Source organism: Anomaloglossus baeobatrachus, chromosome 11 (genome assembly GCF_048569485.1).
Source record: "Anomaloglossus baeobatrachus isolate aAnoBae1 chromosome 11, aAnoBae1.hap1, whole genome shotgun sequence".
NCBI classification, from domain to species: Eukaryota; Metazoa; Chordata; class Amphibia; order Anura; family Aromobatidae; genus Anomaloglossus; species Anomaloglossus baeobatrachus.
This window is the reverse complement of record NC_134363.1, coordinates 124,253,972-124,270,461: the sequence shown is the minus strand read 5'-3', so window position 1 is coordinate 124,270,461 and position 16,490 is coordinate 124,253,972. Positions and strand designations below refer to the sequence as shown.

The window sequence follows — 16,490 nt, the reverse complement described above, 5'->3', positions numbered from 1 at the left end:
TAAGAGAAGAGAACACTTATGCTTGGACTATGATGCAATTTGGCAAAGCTCCAGGTTAAAACTTCTCATAGTTTGCTTACGGTTTTCATAGCAGATCAGTACAGTATTCTCTAATCTGTAGGAGTACATTCCCACGATCAGTGTTTGCAGCGTTTTGGACTGTATATTCTCGCTGCATCCAAAATGCTGTATTGTACAGTACAAACACAGTGGATGGTATTTATAGAAATCGGATGTCCAATGGGCTTCTTTTTCTATGCAATATAAACTGAAATGCGGTGCGGCTTCCTGAGACATAGCATGTTAATAAGAAGGGCAGTGAGCCCCATAGGGGTGAATGGACCCCATGACGATCGGGAGGGTGCAAGGTTAGGAAAGGGTTAATAGGTTTGCATGGGATGGGGGATGTGTGGGAGTACAGGATTGGTAGTAGGGAGCTGTAAGGGGATTGGGGGGGAGCAAGGAAGGGGTGGGGTGTTGGGAGAGGTATAAGAGAGGGGGGTGTGCTGTTTACCTCCCCTTTCGTCGATAGATCTTTGTGTCCCAGGACGTAGTGCTGCTGCTGCTTCCTGCCATGGCTGCCCTTGCTGAACTCCTGGAGATGGTGCGGGGGGCATCCGAGGTCGTGGGAGTGGATGCCCTGAGGCAGCAGCTGGCAGCGGTCTGTGGGGCTGGAGCGGCGCCGCCTGCTGTTCCAGCGCCCGGGCCGTGGCTACGTGCTCGGCGGGCGCGACCGCCGGAGCGCTACTCCCCCAGCTGGAGGGGGAGAATCAGATCAAGGAGCCCCTGCGGGGACCCTCCGGAGCAGCGGCGGAGCCCTCCAACTAACCTAGGGGAGCAGCCGGCCACCGGGAGGAATCCGCGACGGAGATCCCGTGGGTCGGGGGTGGGCGGAGCCTCTGCGAGGCCCACTTCCGGTCCGCGGCCTGCGCAGCACCAGACCGGAGCATGGATGACGGCAGCCCCCAGTGATGTGCCGGCTGGGGGTGGCGCTCGGCGTGCCGGATTGCCGGAGGAGACTCCCTGCAGGCCGCAGGGGAGAGCAACAGGACGGGGGACGGGAGCGGATGTGAGCGGCGAGGTCAGGAGATCGGAGGAGGGGTACGGTGGCCCGCAGGCACAGAGGAGATCGGTAGTCACGGTCCCCCCCGGCGAGGAGCGTGCTGGGGGTGGGTCCCGGCGAGGAGCAAGCTCGGCACGGCCTTCCTGCAGTCGGCAGGGAGGGAGCCCACTGAGGACGACAGGAGAAGGGGCGGCGCAGCAGGATATCACGATTACAGCGGGAAGAGACGGCGGCAGGGCGCCACGGCGGGAGAAAAGGAAGAGGTCAAGCAGGAGTCGCCCGGACGAGCGGGGTGCGGTGACCGTGGGGGTCGACGGCCGCCAGGTGCGGGCTGTCCCCTCGCTGGTCCCCCCTGAGGATTTCGGCAGCGCATCGGACTCCAGCGAGGAAGAAGGAGCAGCGGCAGGTCGGACGGAGCGGCAGCTGGAAGATCGTGGCACGGCTGTTCCGGCGTCGACTCAACGGCAGCCTGGTGAGCAGACAACAGAAATGTTACATGCTGTGGGTAGCGCGGGCGAGGGCGGGGGTTCCGTCGCGGGACGCGTTGCGCTGGGGGCGAGTGCGGTCGGGCAGTCTGGTTTACCGGGTCCAGAGTTTTGGGGGCAGCTTTTGGGGGTGTTGCAGGGGTTGTCTGCGGAACGGGGTAGTCGGACTGGGCCTGGGGCTCCGGTGGGGGCGTGGGTGGGCCCCACGGAAGTGGTGCGGACAGAAGCGCCGGTGCGCGATGTTGCGGCGGGGGACACGACCTCGGCGGCAGGTACGGGACAGGAGGCTGGTGGGGCGGCTTCCGTGGGTGCGAGTAAGGAGGCGGAAAAGGAAAAAGAAAAGGAGGATGAGGTAGTGCGTTTGGATGATAGGGCACGGAGTGAAATTTATGTGTGCTTTGAAGGGCAGTTAGGGGTTCATTTAAAAAAGGAGGTGAGGGAAAAGATTTGGAAGGGGGAGTATGTGGACATTTTTTCCCTGCTTCCCTTGGAAAAGTTTAATTTGGATAAGGTGAAACCTAGTGATACAAAAAAGGAGAAGGAGGATGAGGAAAAACGGCGGTATAGGTTGATCCCGAGGACGTTTACTAACTGGCTACAGGCCTTTGCTATCTTAGCCAGTGTGATCGGGGAAAAGGAGCCGGAGCATTGTTCCGCCCTATTTGGATATATGGACGCGATAGGGGAAGCGTATAGAGTATACGGCGGTTTGGGGTGGTTGAGATATGATGAGCAGTTCCGGCAGCGGAAGGCTCTGCGGCCGGGAGTCCAGTGGGGCCACAAGGATATTTCTTTGTGGATGCGGTTAATGACGGCGCCGGCTCAGCCCTTTCGAGGGGGTGCCGGGAGCCCGGGTGCGAGTGGCGGGTCCTCGGCTGGACAGAAAAAGGGAGCTTGTTGGCAGTATAACGAGGGACAGTGTAAGTTCGGGGCCTCTTGTCGGTTCAGACACGAGTGTTCCGGATGTGGAGGGTCCCACCCTCTGGCCAGGTGCTTCAAGAAAGGCAAAGGAAAGGCGGGGGAGGGGTCTGGAAAAAGGGAGGACGCCAGTGAGGGTAGAGGCGATGCTTCCCTATTTAAGTAGATACCCGGATGTGCGGGCGGCGGAGTTGTTGGAACGTGGTTTTACAGAGGGCTTTCGGATTCCGTTTGAATCTGAGGCGCCGGTGTTTCGCCCGGGAAACTTGCGGTCCGCAAAAGAACATCCGGCGGTGGTGAAGGAAAAGCTGCAGAAGGAGGTGGAGTTGGGGAGGATGGCGGGCCCATTCCAGGACCCGCCATTCTCTAATTTACGGATTTCCCCCCTTGGGGTGGTACCTAAGAAGGAGCCGAACAAATTTCGGCTCATTCATCATTTATCTTATCCGGCGGGATTGTCGGTGAATGATGGGATATCACCGGAATTGTCGGCGGTATGTTATGTATCGTTCGATAGGGCCTTGGAGCTGGTAAGGGTAGCGGGGCGGGGGGCCCTGATGGCAAAGGCGGATGTGGAAGCAGCTTTTCGTTTACTCCCGGTGCATCCAGAGAGCTTTCATCTCTTAGGGTGTATGTGGGATGGTGAATACTATGTGGATCGTTGCCTGCCGATGGGCTGTTCCATTTCGTGTGCTTATTTTGAGGCATTCAGTACGTTTGTGGAATGGGTAGTCAAGGAGGTGGCAGGAGTCCATTCGGTGATTCACTATTTGGATGACTTCTTTTGCGTGGGTCCGGCGGGCTCTTCGGTTTGCTCCTTGTTGTTGTTTACGTTAGAGCGGATCGCGCGGAGCCTGGGTATTCCGTTGGCAAAAGACAAAACAGAAGGGCCGGTGACGGTATTATGTTTCTTAGGTATCGAAATTGATACACTGGCAATGGAATGCCGGTTGCCGGAGGGAAAGCTGTTGGATTTGAAGGCGTCGGTGCGGTTCTTGTCTCAGGCCAAGAAGGTGCGGTTGCGGGAGTTGCAGTCAGTGCTCGGAAAATTGAATTTCGCTTGTCGCATTATGCCGATGGGGCGGATATTTAATAGGAGACTGGCGAGCGCAACTGCAGGGGTAAAAGCTCCAAATCACTTTGTCAGAGTGACAAAAATGATGGGGATTTGTTGGTGTGGGAGGAGTTCTTGGACCGGTACAACGGTCGGACCCTTTGGATGAGCGAGGCGGTGTCCAATAGCCAGCTGGAATTGTACACGGATGCGGCTGGGGCGACAGGTTTTGGAGCAATTTTTCAAACGCGCTGGTGTGTGGGAAAGTGGCCGCGGCGGTGGGTGGAAGCAGGTTTGGTGAGGAATTTGGCGCTGTTGGAATTGTTTCCCATTATTGTGGCGGTGGAGTTGTGGGGCCCTGTTTTTGCTGGAAGAAGGGTTTGCATGCATTGTGACAACATGGCGGTGGTGCATTCCATCAACGCACTGTCGGCAAAATCCCCGCCGGTTGTGGGGTATTTAAGGCATCTAGTGTTGCGTTGTTTGGAGTTAAACATTTGCGTGGTGGCTCGGCATGTGCCTGGGATTCGCAACGAGGTGGCTGATGCGCTATCACGGTTTCAGTTTTGCAGGTTCAGGAAGCTGGTGCCGGAAGCGGACGCGGAGGGGGAACCTTGCCCGAACTGGCTGTGGGACCTGGCATCGGTGTAGCTTTTGAGGGAATTCGGAGATCGGTGTCTGAGGCTACTTGGTGCCGATATCAGGCGGTGTGGCAGGAATGGGCAGAGTTGGAAAGTAGGGAGTTCATGGAGTCGGGTTACCAGGGTCGAGTGTTGGGGGTACTGATGTTAATAAGTGGGGATTTTTCGGAAGGCAGGTCTGTTTCGGTGATTGGTTGCAAGTTGGCGGCGTTGGTCTTTTTGTTCCAGATGCAAGGGGTTCGGGATGCGACTAAGGATTTTCTGGTGCGACAGGCGATGAAGGGTTTTCGAAAAGGGGCTCAGTCGCGTGACTGTAGGCGGCCGGTGTCATTGCCATTGTTGGTGCGTTTGGTGGGGTGTTTAGGGGAGTTGTGTTCGTCTCCTTATGAGCAGGTGTTGTTCTCGGTAGCTTTTGTACTGGCGTTTTTTGGGGCCTTTCGTATTGGCGAATTGGTCAGCCCGACTAAGCAAGCGATGGGTGGTTTGCTGTTGGGTGATGTGATGCTGGGGGAGGATAGAGTGGAATGTCGGCTTCGTTTTTCTAAGACGGATCAGAGGGGCCGGGGGCGCTTAGTAGTGTTGTACGCTTTACCGGGGCACCAGTTGTGCCCAGTGTTACATGTGTCAGAGTTTTTAAAGGTGCGCGGCGGTTACCCTGGTGTTTTTCTTAGACATACGGACGGATTGGCTTTGTCGCGGTATCAATTCAATGCGGTGCTGAAGATGGCTCTAGCAAGGGTGGGGGAGGAGCCACGTGAGTACGGGTCTCACTCCTTCCGGATTGGGGCGGCAACGGAGGCCGCCAGGTGGGGTTTGAGTGAGGATTGTATCCGGCGGATTGGGAGGTGGGAGTCTTCCAGGTTCCGTTTGTACATAAGGCCTCACTTGGTCAGGTGATGGTCAGGGGTGGGGGATTCAAGGTTGGTGTTAGATGCCGGTTTGTGGGCAATTTCTTGTGCTGTTGCTGTTTTTATTCGTGGTCTTTGTATTTTATAGGTCCATGCCTTGTGTGGATCCTCGGGCACTCCTATGTGTATTGGGGAGCGTTACGGGCGGATGTGCGGCGTGACGGTCGGCAGCTCGGAGTGTCGGTGTCGGAAGCTCGAGTAAAGTGGCTCGGAATTCGGGGCATGACCTGGGGTAGGGTGCGCCCTGAGGTGGCTTATTATAGCCGTATGGATCGTGCCCCTGATGTGTTAATTTTGCATGTGGGAGGGAACGATTTGGGAGTAAGGTCGGCGAGGGAATTGAAAAGGGATATAAAGCTGGACCTGTTACATTTGTGGAGGGCGTTCCCGGGCATAGTTATCGTTTGGTCGGACATTATAGCTCGGACGCAGTGGCGTTTTGGGAGGTCGGTGGACCGTATTAATAGGGCTCGGAGCAAGCTGAACCGGGCTATTGGCAGGTTTGTGGCGAGAAATGGTGGGTTGGTGGTGCGGCATAGAGAATTGGAGGAGTCCACGGAGCAGTATCTAAGGAGAGATGGGGTTCACCTGACTGATGTGGGTCTGGATTTATGGATGTTGGGTTTGAGGGATGGCCTAGAGCAAGCACTGGGGGTGTGGGGGGCCCGGGCCAAGTAAGGGTGTCACTTGGCCGGCCTGTGGCGGGGTGATAGGTCCGTCTGAGAGGTTGGGAGTACCGACAGTCGGCTTGTTGGTACGAAGTCGCTCCAGGGGAGTGGCTTCGGAGTGGATGGGAACTTGTGGGCGGAGGTCCCGCAGGTTCTGGGTAGGGGTAATTAACGATGGAACGTTGTTACCCCTCACCTCGGGCCGGGTGGTCACGGCCGAGGTGGTCCTCTGGGCCGGTTTGGAGGTTACGGCCGGGGGGTTAGGAATGATGGTTTGCCTCTCGGACGGATCTATCGGTGTTTCTGGTTATACGGGTATATATGTATAAGGTTAAGTTTAACAATTGAGTGGCATGTTGGGCCACAAGTTTGGTATACATATATACGGTAAAATAAAACTGTGGCCATTCCTGCAATAAAGTCGTGGTTCTCGTCTTCATTTAGGTAGATATGGTACGGGGGGGGTGTTTTACAGGATAACCTGCTTATCCCTTATAGATGCGTCATGTAGCGCCCCACAGGGTCACAAGGTGGCCTGGCCCGGTTCCAATACCCTGAGGTGTACAGAAGGGGAAGAAAGGCGGTGGACGGGAGGCAGGAATGGAGGTGGTAGTTGGAAGTTAGGAAAGTCTTTTATGATTGTGACGCCACCTGTGGTACGCGGCCAGGGAAGGGGGCCGCCGCTGCAGGTGCTGCTCTTCGGGGCTGATGGTGAGGGTCACAGCCGGGATGGTGTCGTTCCCCACAAGCGGAGCAGGATTACCCTGGGATGATGATGGAGGAGGACAGGGGTGGTGGTAGTCCCCATTAGCGCCAAAGCGCTGGGCATCGGCGCCGGTAAAGGAGAGGCAGAGGCAGGGGCTGCGGTTCCAGGCCTTCTACTCACAAGTAGTTCAAGTGCTGCCCCAGAGTACCGATCTTTGCCTCGATGGGCTCCAGCCGATCCTGGATAGTCGGCAGTCACTGCTGAATGTCTTTTAGTGAAGTGTCCCTCGGTTGCTATCCAGAACCCGGGCCGAGCCTCCTGCTCCAAACCATGGGTCCACGAAGAGAGAGAAACACTAACTCCTGTTGTCAATACTAGATGTGATCCCAAGCTGTGCCCAGGAAGGTTCTGTCTAAAGTGTGTTGGTTGCGCCTACTTTTACCCCATGTGGTGCTCACCCCCGGTGGTTGTCCTAGCGACTGGGAAAGTCCCATGCTTCCTGATGGCTAACTATCCTGTCTGCCCTAGTCCAAACCCCTGTGAGTAAGCACCTTACTGTTGTAGATGTGTGGTTTTGTGAAGACACCGGCAGTTAACCCCCTCCTGACCAGGGATAGATATTACCCCTGAAAAGTGGTGTAATATCCTGTGGCACCTCAAGCTCAGGGGCGTCACAAATGTATGCTTTCGGAGAAATGCGAGTGTTCTCAGCTAGGAGAATACAGTGAAAGTCTGCAATGCCCAGAACCCTTTTCATGGGCACAGACCGCTGTGTTCTGTTGAGAACACTCGAGTCTCCACAGGAGAAGACATGTTGCATCCAGAACGCAGCATGTGCAGATCATGAGCACGTACCCTAAGGGATCGGAAGTGACAACCTCTCTCAGAGGCACAGAGGCATAAATTCAACTTTGGGCAGCATAGTGTATAGGGGAAGTGGAAGAGCTAAGAGTTATGAAGTTCACTATGATTTAATTCATATTTTCATATAAAAAGTAGTTTAAATGCTAAGGCTATGTGCCCACGCTGCGGAAAATTTGCAGAATTTGCAGCGATTTTTTTTCTCGGAAATTCTGTGGATTTTTCAAAAATCCGCAGTACAGCGAGTTCCCAGCCATTTCTATGGCATTTGGGGAGTGCTGTGCCCATGCTGCGGTTTTTTTCACAGCCGAAATAATGCGGATTTCCCTGCGGAAAATCTGCAGCATGTGAATTATTCCTGCAGATTTTTCCCATACTTACCTGCCTTGATAGAAGACACCGGAGTCACTTCCTCCGGTGCAGAGGAGAGCGGTGGAACCAGGAGCAGGAAGGAGGAGGTGGGCGGGGCCTGCACGAGATCCGGTCATGTGACAGCCAGAGCTAGTTCAGGCCCGCTCACCTTCTCCTGCAAATTGAAGACACTGACAGACACGGCAGAAAGTGAAGTGCTGCGTGATGGAGGTAAGTATGAACGCCTCGATCACTCAGCACTTGTTCTGCATTGAGGATGCAGTGCCCAAGCCATGGTATTGTATCCTCAATGCAGAATACTGCAGCATATCCGCAGGACATTCCGCAATAAAACCGCAGCATGAAAACAGACAAAGTTGTCCTGCGTATTTCTGGGAACTCCTGCGGAATGTCCTGCGGATAAATCTGCAAGACACTTTCCCCGTGGTCACATAGCCTAACAGGACTCATATAGAAAGCATGTGAGTCCTTGTTCCTGTGCCCACTCATAGAGAAAGTATGTGACTCTTTGTTTCCCTGCTCACTCATAGAGTAAGCGTATTAGTAGAGAAGAGCGGATTGTTTGAGTTCTCTGTGTTCGGCTGAACTGTAATTAAAAGTTCAGTTTGGTACCATAACCTGACCTCGGACCACAAACCCCATAGAAGTCAAAGGGGGCGCAAATTTTTTGGCTGTAAAATTGTCTTCGTAAGGGCTAGGGGGCTGCAAAATGGGGATAAGAGAAGGATCATTGCCCTGCAACAAATGTGGATAGGGAAATGACTAAAAGAAGTTTTGTCACCATAGCAATCATGGTTAAGTAGAACGTAAATGAATAAAATAAATAAAAATGTTAACAGTGCCGCCACAGAGACTGTTTTCAGAGTTCCCCACAGAGCCAACATTTTAAGAGTACAGCCACAGTATGATTTCAGAGTTCCCCCAAAGAGGACACAGAACCCCTTTAAAGTACCATGGAATGAAACAGAAATCTTGAACCAGGAGGCGGAGGTCAAAGTGGAGGATGAGGTTGAGGAAGAGGTGGAGTTGGACGTGGCAGTGAAGGTGGAAGAGGAGGAAGAGGCAGCCAAATTCATTTTGGGGGAGGGGTGACAGAGTTAATTTGGGGGACCCCAAAATTTTGGGACTGGAAAACCAAAAGAACAAACTGCAGTGGGAGTATAACAATGGCTGGGTGCGGCTGGTATATTTCTATAGTTAGTCAAAGGTACAGACAAGTCCTGTGGGATGCATGCCTGGTTCGTTTTAATGAATGTGAGCTTTCCCACTTTGGCTGTGGACAGACAGGTGCACCTGTTTGTGAACACACTATATCTATGCTAAACAAACATTCCGACAGTACACTTGCTGCAGGGTTGGCCAGAATCTCCAAGGCGTAAAGGGCAAGCTCAGGCCTTATGTCCAATTTGGAGACCCGGAAAATAAATTTGGCAGAGCCAGTACGTGGAGCCATGTGGACCCATACTATTCCACCATGGTGTTGAAATACTGCCTCCTGCTAATATGGACCATATCAGCTGGTGGTGCTGAATGTTGTGGCATGTTGAGGAAGTTTTTCCCCATTTCGGCCAGATTAACCCTACCTTCCGAGATAGTGTCGGTGCCCCAGCTGCTTTGGCAACTTAATCCTCCTCTTCTGCTTGTGTTTCCACTGAGCCCCCGTTATCATTTGGGAACAATATTGCATCTACCAGAATACGATTGTATTCCCACATTTTCCAATCATGCTCCAGTGATGAATAAACGATGGCATGTTGTGCTTGAGGCGCGAATACAGCAGGGTGGACATCCAATAATCTGCACTAGTAACAATTCAGGCATCTTGGCGGTCGTTGCACAGGCACTGCAACCTGTATTAGCTCATGTGTGCCAGGATGCCCAGAAGCAACAACAGGCTGTCCTCAGTGGGAGGTATATCGTCTGTTTCCTCTGTATGCCCCCAACCATGCTCCAGTGATGCCCGTGAGCTGCTTTGGGTGACCCCCTTCTGGGAACATGGTTCCTCTTCATCCTCATTCCCAAAAACTGTCCCCTGGGTGGCCAGCTGTGTACCTGGCCGCCGTTGGTACAGGACTCGTCCAACAAGCAATGTGTGAACAACTGGCCTGAAAATCATGTGAATGGTCTCTGTTCTTCCTCCTGTATCACCATCTCATCCATCTTTGCCTGAGTGTTTTTTCAAGGAGGCATAGAAGTGGGATAATAAGGCTACTTTCACACATCCGGTTTTTGCTCTTCGGCACAATACGGCGCTCTGCAGAAAAACCGCAACCGTTTTTTTGCCGCCGGTTGCGTTTTTTTTTTTGCATAGACTTACATTAGTGCCGTATTGTGCCGCATGGGCTTGCGTTCAGTCCGGTTTTTGCCGCATGCGGCAGATTTAGCCGATGCCGCGGCCGGATGGAATGCTGCCTGCAATGTTTTTTGCTCCGGCAAAAAAAACGCATCGTGCCGCATCCGGCCGCTGCGGCGCATTTTTCAATGTATGCCTATGGACGCCGGATGCGGCGCGATGCGGAAAAAACGCATCCGGCCGCCACATGCGGTTTCTTCCACTGCGCATGCTCAGTAGCGTGCCGCAACCGGGAAAAAACGGACAGGCCGCATGTAAAAACTTATTCAAAGGATGCGGTGTTTTCGGCACATCCGTTGCATAGGTTTCACAGCCAGATTGAGCCGCACTGCTCAAACCGGATGTGTGAAAGTAGCCTAAGTTAGTAATGCTGATGATGGAGTTATCAGCCCTGGATATGTTCATGGAGTACTTGAAGCAGCGCAACATGATATTCATGTCCCACATGGAGGCCAACTCTCGTGAAGTGGTGGTGTTCCGCAGAGCGTGATCTCTGATTATAATGTTTCCCTAGAGATGAGTGAACCTGACGTTCCATTTTCGAGGTTTGTACAGAGCACAGACTTTGGTTTGCATACATAAAGCTCCCGATCTCCGAACTCAAATTCAATCAAGCAAGCATCGCTGTACTTGGGTACGCTCAGTGCTCAGCCCAGTGTGAGACGCTTGCACTGGGGTTAACAATAGCGTGATCAGATGTAAAGTGCACAAACAAAACAAAAAAATGGAAAAACCCTGTCCATTCTACCCCGGAAATGATCTGTTTATGGCTGGCTGCATATGAGCGGAGACCTGAACTGCCTAATTAGTGACTTCCATTGGGCTTCATGTCAAGTCCTGGTCCCAAACTGAACTTTTTCAAAAGTCCGGCTAAGCCCGCCAAACCGAACTTCCACAGATCTGCTCATCTCTATGCATCACCTATTAGAAGATGAAGAAAAAAAGTTTGTGCAGTTCTTCTTTAAAATTCCAGCGAATGTAATCTGAGAGCTGACAATTAAAGAGTCAACCATGTTATTAATAACGCTATTTATATGGAAGATGTAGCCGAAAAAGTTCTGGCCCAGGTTTATTGGCGGAGTAATGACTGTGTGAGGAGATAGGTAAAGGTATTATAATAGCTCAGAATAGATTTTATTCTTCCCAAATGCCTCTGAGAACCTACGCTCAATTAAAAAGACGCCATCTATGTTTTTTATTTTTATCACCTTTCTCTAGGGAAGGCGACGCACTGATTTAGAAGCTTTACTCATCTGGGATAAACCTATTATAGGAAAGTTTAAGAAAATAATGAAATGCAGATTTTTGTTTTCTTTCTTTTTTTTAAGTCCCCAAAAAGTCTGAACATTGGATTTATTTAAAGGTACACATAGAAATAAACATATTTTCTTTTAATATTGTGCAGAAATTGTGTGCCACCCCTAGGCAGGCGAGCTGCTCGCGTCTGGGATTACTGTGGCTCGAGGGTCCCCGGACTCAAGTTTAGCAGACACTCTATAAAGGAGGTATTTACAAGGGAGAAGTGTTCGTGACGCCACCTGCGGTTTGCGGTAACGGGTATACAACCGCTGTTGTGTAAGGGCGCTGGGGCTGATGGAATGGAGCAGCTAGATGTGATTCCCTCCGCAGGTAGGGAAGGCCCCGGTGCCCTCGTGGTGTTGGATGAAGTGGATAGTGCAGGAAAACAGGAACACACGCTACTGGTTATCATGATGCTGGATGAGGGAGACGGTGTAGGAGACAGGTACCACACACATTAAACCAAGTCCTTACTCAGTCAGAGCTCTGGGACGCCCGTTCCAGTCCCGGTACTATCAGTGCCACTTAGTGATCTAGTGGCTCTACCTCTGCACTTTGTGTTGAAGTCTGTGGTGAGATCCCAAGCCTAAAACTTTGGGTTCTCCGGCTGTTTTACAGCCCCTTTGTCCATCCGGCTGGCAGCGTGGACCCTGTAGGGCCAGTACTTGGAATCTCCAGGCCCTGGTCCAGAATCGGTGCTGCTGTTGCCCCCGGATCTTTTGGGTCAAAGAGGGTCATGGCAATCCCTCCCTAGGCAGGTCAATTATCAAGGTGCCTGAAGCTCTTCCCTGATCTAGGGCCCTGTGCCCTGTCTGTGCACAGCTCCAGAAGGATTTGCTGCACCGTCTTGGCCTCCACTACCCCCTCTAGGCAGTGTCCTTGGCAAACCTCAGGTACAGGTCACCCCTGACTGACAACTGTCCGCCTCTGCTCCTGGGTCTCCGCTAATCGCCCAGCTGGCAGGTTCCCCTCCTAGCTCCTCACTCCTTTGAGCTCTCGACTCGACTCCTAGCTCTTCTCTCTTTGGAGCTCTGCACTCCACTTCTAGCTCCTCTCTCTCTGGAACTCTACACTCTACTGACTTGTCCCCATCCACTAGGCTGTCTAGTCACCCCCGTGCTGGCCCTGGGACATGGAACCCTCCCCCCGGTCTGTGACTGTCAGGCACTGGTGTGGGTGGTAGCTGGGATTTTCTGTGTTGTGATGGTAGTGGCATTGAGTTCCCTGGAACCTTGGGGGTAGGCCCTGCACCCTAGGAGAGGATGCAGTTCCCTGTAGCACCCTGAAGCCTTCAGGGGCGCTACATTTGTTTGGCTCAAGGGTTGTTTCGATTCTCCTTTTAATGAAGCTCGTTTTGATGTTGATTGTGTTGAAGTATTCTAAAGTACTAATAAATTTAAAGAATACATTTATAGTAAATTTGAGAAACCTAATGCATATAAAGGCCAGTTTTATATAAGCCCAGCAGCCAGCATCAAGGCATATCTCTTTTTTTCTGGGTCCCTATCTAATGTCTCTACCTGGGCTGAACAGCCTGCAATTCTATGGATGGGTAAGAACCTGTTAATAGGAAATTAGAAATCACCTTAAGCTGCTGGGAAAAGAGTGCTCAGTCAGAAGGCATGACCCTATAGATGAGAATGCTGACGGCACTTCCTAACAAACAAATGTGAACAGGTGCCAATTGAACATGAAATATACTCTAACAAATAAACAGATGCACTCTGAAATGCTAAGGAATGCAAACATTGAATACAGTAATTTGGACATGTCTTTCTGCTATGGAAATTAATTTAAAAATTCAGACAGAGCATAAAAAAAAGGCCAGTTTTATGTCAGCCCAGCAGGCAGCGTCAAGGCGTATCTCTTTTTGCTGGGTCCCTACCTAATGTCTATACCTGGGCTGAAATGAAGGTCATTTTGAATGTGTTTAAACGTTTGTGTGAATATTTAAAGGTTTCATATTATTGAGAAATAAAATCTAAAAATACCCTTTGTAGATGTAATTGTGGTAAGAGTCCATGAGGGTGCCATTGGAAAGTCAATATCTAAAGACCCAATACACATTAGATGAAAGCCATCCAAACTCACCAATTTCAATGGGAATGGACTACCTTCTGATGTAAATGATGATCTCCCAACTCCTCCTCAATGGATGATGATGGAAGAAAGGATAAGCTGTCGGAATCTATATAGATGATCATATTGGGTTTTTTTTATGGGAGTTGCTTTCTCCTCTCTTCCCATGGAAAATTCCGGAATGCGCAGATGATATGAGCACTCTTGTGCTCATGTGTATGGATCAGGAGTGATATCTGTCTGCCAAGCCAACGGCTAACTAAAGGGTCTTGGAGGTTAACCCTGCAATATTCAGTTTCGCATTCCTTTTCTGACGATGAAAAAGTTGACTAAAGTTCTAAAAAAATCGGGCAACTTCTCAACTATTTGCCAATGCTCACAATAGATCATTTACTTTGCTCCAAGCTTTCCCCGTCCAGAGGTTAATTACTATTTGGATATTAATGACTTAACAGTAATGTCTTTGTTGGACCTAACTATTTTTCTCTTGTTTTAATCACAAAGGAAGCGGTGTGTGACACGGTGCTGGCCCTCAGAGCAGACGCAGGCTACGTTGTCCAGGAGATCCGCTCTTTGAAGTCGGAGGCTCAGGTACAGATGGTAGATTGGCTACATGGCCACTGCCGTACAGGTCTGGCCCAACTGCTCAGTTCCAATAAAAGCCTGCAAAGTGACCCCTTATTTAAGGACTTGGAGATCATCGCAGAATCACTTTGTGAAATCGAAAAAAGGCAAGGAAGCGTTCATATATTGTGCACAGATATCCTCATTGCAAAAGGTAGGCTGAAAATATAATGTATTTTTATCAATGGAGTTAGTGATGGTCTAATTATAATCCTGAAGTTCTTTTATAAGATGCAGATATTTATATTATAGGATGCAGTATTATCTCACTGTATTCTATGCAATCCAAAGACTGGCATCAGGGAATCCTAAGGGGTACTTTACACGTTCCGACATCGCTACCGATATATCGTCGGGGTCACGTCGTTAGTGACACACATCCGGCGCCGGTAGCGATATCGCATGTGTAAATCCTAAGTGCGACGATGAACGAGCACAGAAGCATACAATATCGCTGATCTGTGTAACGTCGTTCATTTCCATAATGTCGCTACATCAGGAGATACGATGTTGTTTGTTGTTCCTGCGGCAGCATACATCGCTGTGTGTGAAGCCGCAGGAACGACAAACATCTCCTTACCTGCGTCCACCAGCAATGAGGAAGGAAGGAGGTGGGCATGATGTTATGTCCCGCTCATCTCCGCCTCTCCACTTCTATTGGACGGCCGCTTAGTGACATCGCGGTGACGTCGCTGTGACGCCGAACGCACCTACCCCTTGAAGGAGGGATTGTTCGGCGGTCAAAGCGACGTCGCCGACCAGGTATGTGCGTGTGACGCTGCCGTATCGGTTATGTTCGCTACGGCAGCAATCACAAGATATCGCATGTATGATGAGGACGGGTGCTATCGAGCTGGACATCGATAGCAAATGCTAGCGATGTCGCAACGTGTAAAGTACCCCTAAGTATAGGTCAAAACCCACTTGTAGGCCCCATGCAGGACTGGATTTAGACAAAGTGGGACCATGGGCAAAAGATAAAAAGTGGGGCCAAAAATGCAAACTATTTGCACCATCACACGCAAACATTTCGGTTACATTTACATGCACTGAGCTCGTTTTAAATGAGGGCGATCAACAACACTGAAATTGTTCTGCACTTGTTTCCCGACCTCTTTACACAAGTTGATGAAGAATGACAGGCACAGAGCAATCACTGGCAGATCAATCTGTCCCCGTACAATACAATGTTATCAGAAGCACGGCAGCAGTCTGCATGGGGCAATGTGCTGCTGCGAACAAGGTTTTTTGATCCACCTTAAACAATCAAGCCCCTGATGAATGATTTTGCTCATCCGTTGGGCGACTGCCGTCATGTTTACACCTATTAGCTCTTATCTGTACATCCGGGGTTTATAAATGGATGCTACATACACACAGAATGTGACACACACACTGCATGTTACACACACATAACATACACATGTATCCACTGGGCATATACACACACATGTATACACACATAACACACACATACACGTATACACTCAGTACATACACACATAACACACACATGTATACACTGAGCATATAGACACACACACATGTATACACACATAACACACACACACACGTATACACTGAGTACATACACATGTATACAGACAACACACACATGTATACACTGAGCATATACACACACACACACACACGTATACACACATACACACACACACGTATACACTTGGTACATACACACATATGTATACACACATAACACACGCACACGTATACACTGAACACATACACACATATAATCATATGAAAAAGTTTGGGCACCCCTATTAATGTTAACCTTTTTTCGTTATAACAATTTGGGTTTTTGCAACAGCTATTTCAGTTTCCTATATCTAATAACTGATGGACTGAGTAATATTTCTGGATTGAAATGAGGTTTATTGTACTAACAGAAAATGTGCAATCCGCATTTAAACAAAATTTGACCGGTGCAAAAGTATGGGCACCTCAACATAAAAGTGACATCAGTATTTTGTAGATTCTCCTTCTGCAAAAATAACAGCCTCTAGTTGCTTCCTGTAGCTTGCAATGAGTTCTTGGATCCTGGATGAAGGTATATTTGACCATTCCTGTTTACAAAACAATTCCAGTTCAGTTAAGTTTGATGGTCGCCGAGCATGGACAGCCCGCTTCAAATCATCCCACAGATGTTCAATGATATTCAGGTCTGGGGACTGGGATGGCCATTCCAGAACATTGTAATTGTTCCTCTGCAAGAATGCCTGAGTTGATTTGGAGCGGTGTTTTGGATCATTGTCTTGCTGAAATATCCATCCCCTGCGTAACTTCAACTCCGTCACTGATTCTTGCACATTATTGTCAAGAATCTGCTGATACTGAGTTGAATCCATGTGACCCTCAACTTTAACAAGATTCCCAGTGCCGGCATTGGCCACACAGCCCCAAAGCATGATGGAACCTCCACCAAATTTTACTGTGGG

General features: G+C 50.3%; 1 protein-coding gene across 1 annotated transcript in view; it reads left to right on the top strand.

Moving 5' to 3' along the window:
- The window catches only part of TTC34 (tetratricopeptide repeat domain 34), a 150,252-nt gene that overhangs the window by 59,027 nt on the left and 74,735 nt on the right, over nucleotides 1–16,490 (top strand). Inside the window, exon 5 of the mRNA XM_075327959.1 lies at nucleotides 13,912–14,185. Within this exon, the coding sequence (XP_075184074.1) occupies nucleotides 13,912–14,185 (274 nt within the window). The remainder of the gene's footprint in view (nucleotides 1–13,911; nucleotides 14,186–16,490) is intronic.